General features: G+C 47.7%; 1 protein-coding gene across 1 annotated transcript; it reads right to left on the reverse strand.

Moving 5' to 3' along the window:
- Nucleotides 1-1247: 1247 nt before the first annotated feature.
- On the reverse strand, nt 1248-4944 carry LOC125539577 (GDSL esterase/lipase At1g09390). The gene is made up of 5 exons (XM_048703064.2): nt 4591-4944; nt 2286-2471; nt 2025-2188; nt 1652-1925; nt 1248-1550 (listed from the first exon to the last, which is right to left on the reverse strand). The coding sequence occupies exons 1-5, from the start codon at nt 4853-4855 to the stop codon at nt 1318-1320; spliced, it is 1122 nt and encodes a 373-aa protein (XP_048559021.1). The 5' UTR covers nt 4856-4944; the 3' UTR covers nt 1248-1317.
- Nucleotides 4945-7134: the final 2190 nt, after the last annotated feature.

A 7134-nucleotide genomic window follows, 5' to 3' on the forward strand; every position in this document is an offset into this window, starting at 1 on the left:
TGTATAGGATGAAAGATTTTGCAAGCTAGATCTGAACAAAAATGATCAACAAGTGCTCTTCTCAGGAAGTTTTATATGTTTGACTGGTTTAAATATATATTGAATTACAGGTCACTATAATATGAGTTGTGACATGTTTTCCTTTTGCTTACTAGCTGCAGCTATTTGGCGTCTGATTTATCTTAAGCTGTTGTAAGAATTGAAAACTTTGCAATAAATATAATGCACATGCAAGGGTGTTTCTCCTTCCACAAAAAGAAGAAGTAAAATAGTAACGTTTAGAGTGTGTTTGGGCACACAGATCGACTCGCCTATTTATAGGAGTAAAGAGATTTGGCATGAAAACATGTTCATAATGTTAGTTATATGTTTTTCATTACTGGTATATCTCTACTACTTAAAAAGAATATAAGATTCCATCTTCCATCTTTTTTTCACCACCCCTTCGTCCAACCTTTTCCGTATGATAAATTGATAATCAATCACCGTAATTTGCTTAGCTTCTGAACCAATTCCATTTTAATTTACATACTTATAAGATAAATCACGAACATGATTAGATAAACATTTATTTACACCAACATATTAATATGGGCAGGTAAATCAGTAGAATGTTTATATCTTGTTACAACACACGGACATTGTGCTAGTATGTGTAAAAACTCAATGTTCATAAGTGCATGTTTGAGATTTTGGTATAAATGGTGTTTTTTATTCACTCACAATGAACACATTCTCAGCCTCTGCATGATTAGGATGACATCAACACTGCACACACACAGAGGGTCGTGCCTCCAAATAGCAAAATCATGAAGACTGGAATTATGACTAAGTGGAGCGAAAAGAAACGGAACCCTGGAACGATCATGGGCAAGTTAGAGACCATGCTAGGGCCTAAAATGTCATCTATTAATACCTTTGAAACTGTGAAAGTAATATTTTTTGGAAACACATTTCAACGTCCATGCGTTGTTATTAATGCTAGCTAGGTCGATTCATTGCCAACTGCAACTGCCCTAGGCGGGCAATGCTACACCTACGAATGGTTTAACGTAATCGTTACGTAATTAGACAGCTGGCAGGTTATGACTGGGTTAGAGAGAAGGCGGGCCCCACCTCATTTAAAATCAGGGGGGAGAGAAGTATTGATATGGAAGGTTACGTAAGAGATTTACGTTAGTCTTCGTATAGGTATAGGATTATCGGCCCTAGGCTATGCGTCTCAACTATTACAACGCACGGAGCCCTTCAAACTCAAATCACCAAATCTGCGGCTCGTATATGTCTGATTCGATCTAATGGTACGTATAGCATCCATCATGTCTTGCAGAAGTAGCCGAAGGGCACACTGGGAGTGGAGAACTCCGCGGAGAGAATCTTGGCCGCGACGACGGCGTTCGCGGCGTCGGTGTAGTGCACTCCGTCCCAGCTGACGAACTTGGCGCCGTCCTCGCACACCCGGTAGCCGGGGTCGAGGCAGCTCACGTTGACGTTGTAGTTGTAAGGCGGCCCGCCGTAGCCGCAGCACGCCATCAGCGGCTCCTCAAACCCTGAAACATCAGCGGCCCCGTAAGCAAAACCAAAAACAAAAAACAGAGTATGCATGCAGTGTCTCCAGGTTGATCGATGGACTGCTCAACGATCGACTCACCGTAGCCGCTGTGGTTGGCGATGAGGTCGTACTTGATGGACAGGACGTCGGTGTACACGATGGTGGCGCCCTTGAGCTGCGACGTGAGCTTGTGGCAGACGGAGCTGAGCTGGTTGTTCAACTCGTGGGAAGCGTTGTTGAGCGTTCTGAGGCAGCCGCTGTCGTCGAGATCGCCATCGGCGTCGTTCCTGAGCTCGGCGAGCTTCTGCGGCAGGCAGCCTAGCGGACCGGTGCCATGGACCCAGAAGTTCTTGGCTCCATCGTAGAACAGAGTCTGCACGCCATGAACAGACAGCAAGTAGGGTTAGGGTTCTGCACCAGGCAAAAGAAGAGATTGAGCGTTACGATTTGGCGGTTAATCGATTTGCAGTACCACGATAGCATCCTGTATCTCAGATAGCATGGACGGGATCCTGTGATGGACCACGTGATCGTAGGTCAGCCCGATGGAGAAGGCGGCGGAGAGGTCGTTCTGCCCTATGTCGATGAGGTACAGCGCGTTCCGGAAACCCTCCGCGTCCACCGGTGCCTTCTCGCCTGCAGACCAGCTAGCATTAGATCTGTCAGTAGATGATCATCCCTTCTGTGCTGACTAGTACTAGTACTGAAGAAGTATGGGCTAGGAGTCGAGAACCATGGGCGATGAGCTGGAGGGAGCGCTGCTTGAAGTGGGTGAACTGCTGCACCTGGACGTGGAGAGCAAAGGGCCTGTCACGCGGCAGGGTGCCCGAGCCGGCGATGGCGAAGTTGGCGCCGTCGCCGAAGTCGGAGCCCAGCGCCTCCATGTACGGGCTGAGGTAGCTCATGTTCAGGCTCTCACCTGCACGCACGAGGGACGCGCAGTAATCATCAAAGGCACTACTAGTAGAATATTAAGCGGTAGAGAGCACAAGTCCGGCCACTAGCTATGCCAAAGCCTGTGGTGACGAACTATGGGGTGTGCTGTCAGCCTGTCACGAGCTGATGCTCTTTGAGACAACACGGCCGGCCGGACTCGTGCAGAGTGCTTCTTTGAAAGCTCAAGGCACTCACACCACCACCAAGCCATATGAGCCAGGATTGATTTGGGTGGGAAGTGGGAACCCGATCGGCCGGCACGCACTTGTTACTTCCTTGAGATGACTGTGCATGCATGCGCGCTTGTCTGACGAGGCCAAGAGAAAATATCGTCTAGCGCGATGGGATATGCTTTGCCGACCAAAAGACCAAGAAGTCTTAGTATTGAAAACTTAGAAATTAAAAATAAATGCCTTATGAGCAAATGGTTTTATAGGTTACAGACAGAGTCGGAGGGCACGTGGGCACAAATTCTATGCAATAAGTATTTACAGTCGAAAACGCTCACCCAAGTTACCATGAGACCAACTGACTTGCCATTTTAGAAGGGACTTATAAGAACGAAGGACTTGTTCTTTCGTAGGGTCAAATTCTTGATTGGCAATGGGATGTCAACAAGATTTTGGGAGGATACGTGATTAGGAGAGACGCCCCTGGCCGTACAATATCCCACCCTTTATAACATTGTGCAACGTAAGGAGGATTACATAGGCACAGTTTTCCAAACGACTCCCTTAAATATTCAGTTCAGACGTGCGTTAGTTTGTGAGCGATGGACTGCCTGGATGCACTTGGTTCGGAGATTGATAGATGTTCAACTCTTCGACCAGCCGGATTCGACGCAATAGAAATTAGCCAAAATGGGGTATTTACGATGAAATATTTCTATATAAATTTGATTAATTCTGGCCCAATCTCAAGATCGTTGCATATTTGGAGGGTTAAGGTTTCCTTGCGTATTAAAATCTTTATGTGGTTCGTCTACAAGCAAGTAATACTCATCAAAGACAACTTAATCAAGAGGCAATAGGTAGGTAGTTCGCGGTATTGTTTTTGTGATCATGATAAAACAATACAATATTTATTCCTTAAATACCCACTCGCCAAATTGCTTTGGAGAGCGATTCATATAGCCTTCAACATTAATCCTCCAGTTGACATTGAGTCGTTGTTTGGAACGTGGTTAGCTGGGGTTGAGCATACTACTGTGGCTCGTATTCGGATTGGAATATGTGTGCTTCTGTGGGCTATATGGACCTGTAGGAATGATATGATTTTTAACAGACAACACACTTTAACTTTCTTGCAGGTCATCTTCAGAGCTACTGCACGGATCCGTACGTGGTCTTTACTCACTCTTATGGACTCCAGGGAGTCTTTGGTTACCGGGTGCAACCAGTGGGAGATGGTAGCACGGGTTATATTTAATCGGTTCGGATGGCGGTCGCATAACAGCATAGGAGTCTAGAGAGCTTATCCTTCGTATTGCCGTATCGGTTGTGATTGTCAGCATGTATTTTTCTTTCTTCGTTTGTTCCGCTCCGATTACGAGCTGTAATACTTTTATGACTTTATGCTACTTTGTGGATTTTTAATAAGATGACTGCATGCATCATTATGATGTAGAGCCGGGGTACGTCTTCATTTCTAAAAAAAACAATGCATGCGCGTTTGTCCTATCAGGGAGTCAAACTTTCAGCCGCCACCACTTACTGTTCTAGTAGTTGCTCAGGCCACCAATTTATCCCGAAACAAATCGACTGGCACGAACACGGAAGATAGAGCATGACAGCACTACGGCTGCATGTTGTGGAAAAGATGAAACCGCGAAAACGACGGCAGCTTACTGCCGCCCAGCTGAGCAATGACAAAGTCTCATGAAAGCATACAAGGTAGGAGTAGGATTTAGGATTACTGCACTTTCTTTTTTTTAATGTTTAGATTGTTTACCACATGTGTCACGTGGTTAGGATTTAGGATTACTGCACTCTTCTGTTTTTTATGATTCTTATTGCGACAAGTGGAGCAGTTACTATTGTTCAACTCCGATACCTGAGCACTGTACAACCAACGTGGGCAATGGATTTGCGTGTGCAACTTACAGAGGTAGTCGATGACGAGGCGGCCGTCGCAGAGCCGTCCGGTGGAGCGGCGGAAATGGGTGCGGCCCTCCGGGAGCGGGAGGTAGCTCCCAAGCGCCGCCGCGGTGCCGCCCGTGTCTGTGTTGGAGTCGCCGAACGCGAACACAACCGGCCGCCGCGTGCACCCCTCCTCCGCGGCGACCGGCGACGGGGAGGCGAGTAATACAGCGGCCGCGAGCAGAGCTGAAACCGCGGCAGCAAGGGCTCTAGCGCTAGCTGCTGCCATGCCTCCGGAGACGTCACCAGCCCGCGACAAGTAATTGGTCGATGATCTATCCTATACGAAAAGCGTGGCCACGAGAATGATTTTGAGGCGCACACCTATTTATAGCCGTGGTGTGAGTGCGGCACTACAACCCAAATCCAGAAGATTGCAAATTGCACAGAGCCGGGCACGGGGTGCAACTCTTTGCACTACATGCATGCGTGCACAATGGAGTGCGCTTGTGGGCGCATCAACTGAGCAGCCGTGTGGATAGGGTCAAGCGACTCTGCCGCCGATGTTTGGAGATTTTCTTCTGTAAAAATACGCCTGTCAAGAGTTAGTCATGAACGCTTTTTTTATAAGCGGATGCTATAAATTAGTCGGATGATTTTAGGCAGACTTAAACCGCCCCTAGAACCGTCTGAGACTCTCCCAGCCGCACGATATGCAGCCCCAAGCCAGCACCAAGCACCAGCTCCCATAGCAGCACGATGCAGCACCGACAGCGCCCGGCGGCTTGCAGCGTCGACGCTCGACAGTGCTTCAATGCAACCCCGACGAACCTTCAATGCCTTCTGCGGTGCTTCAATGCAGTTCCGGCGACGGTTCATTGCAGCTCCGGCGACGATTCATTGCAACTCGACGGAGCTTTCGACGATGCCACGGGGCTTCATTGCAGCTCCAGCGGCCCCGGCGATGCTCCACTGCAGCAACGCACCTGGCGAGCTCCTGCCACTGGCGGATGCTGTGACGCAGCGTGCAACAGCGCCGGCGGATGCATAGATGCAACAATAACAGCACACGGCTGCGCTGACGGATGCTTCGATGCAAAGACAGCAACAACAGCACGCGGCGGCGCCGATGGATGCTATGACGCAGCGTGTGGCGGCGCCGATGGATGCTGCGACGCAGCGTGCGGCGGCGATGGTGGATGCAGCGATGCAACAGTGACAGCGTCAACGGATGCTTCGATGCAGCTCATAGCAACGACACCACGTAGCAGCGCTGGCGGATGCCGCAACTGTAAGTGCATCTAGTGCCCCTTAGTGATTTTGGTGTATTAAAGACTTATAGGTTAAGGGACTAATGCGTGTGTGAGTGTACACAGGTCTATAAGTCTATGAGAAGTTTGATATTTACAGGAAAAGTCGACCCCTAAAAATGAATATCTTCGACTGAAGATTTTGGTATTTCTGAAGACTTTCATGAAGACTTTGAAAGTGAAGAAATTGGTGTGTCCGTGAAGACTTGATATTTATGCGAGAAATATGAAGCTTGAAGACTTTCGTGTTCATAGTTTTGTTTTTCTCTTTCTTGAGTCATAGGAAACACCGTACTGTTAAAGGGGGTCGAGGAAATATTAAGGAAAAATTTTCATGTGATGCTCAACTCAAAATCCTACACCTACCAATCCCTTCGAGTGAAGCCATTGGAAATCCCATACAGTTCAGTCAATTTCTTCAGTGACAGAGACGAAGTTCTTCTGCTGAGGAATTTGTCCTGACTGAGGAGTTAGGAATTCGCCAGTACGGATTGCCTACATAGTGAGGAACATGATAGCCCTGAGGATTTTGCTACTCAAAATTCCGACCGTTGCTGTGCTATGCGCCAGCTGTCCCAAAATATCTATCCACCTAACGGTCATATCATTGAAGGGCATTTATGTCTTATCATGTCGGGCTGCTCCCTAAGCTATAAATAGCTGCCCCCTACAACCACTAGCTGGTTGGCTGCTCCGAGAGAAACTGACACTTGTCATTTGAGAGCAACCCATCTTCCGAGAACTTTGAGCGAAAATCATTAAGTGAGGAAAAACCAAAAACCCAAAACCCAAAACCCAAACACCTACAAACCCCAAGTGATTGAGCATCACTGAAGAGATTGATCCTGAGTGGATCCGACGCTTGTTACCTTTGAAGACTGTGCTTCTTCCAGACGGTTAGGCGTCATGGTCTAGAGCATCCAAGAGGAATTGTGGATCGCCGAGTGACCAAGTTTGTGAAGGTTTGGAAGTCGCCTGAAGACTTATCACGAGTAATTGGACAAGGTTTGTGTGACCTTAGTTCAAGGAGAATACGGTGAGGACTGGGTGTCTTGGACTAAGTGTCCTTGACTGGGTGTCCGGGACTGTGTGTCCTTGAGTTTAAATACTCAGCCGCTCCAACCAGACGTACAACTGAGACAGCAGTTGGAACTGCTCTACCAAATCATTGTCTTCATCGAGCTTACTGGTTCTATTTCCTCAACTCTTTCATTTCCTCATAACTGTGATGTATGTTTGTTCATATCTGTGTTTGAAG

Source organism: Triticum urartu, chromosome 2A (assembly GCF_056163025.1).
Source record: "Triticum urartu cultivar PI428250 chromosome 2A, HENAU_Tu73, whole genome shotgun sequence".
Lineage (NCBI taxonomy): Eukaryota > Viridiplantae > Streptophyta > Magnoliopsida > Poales > Poaceae > Triticum > Triticum urartu.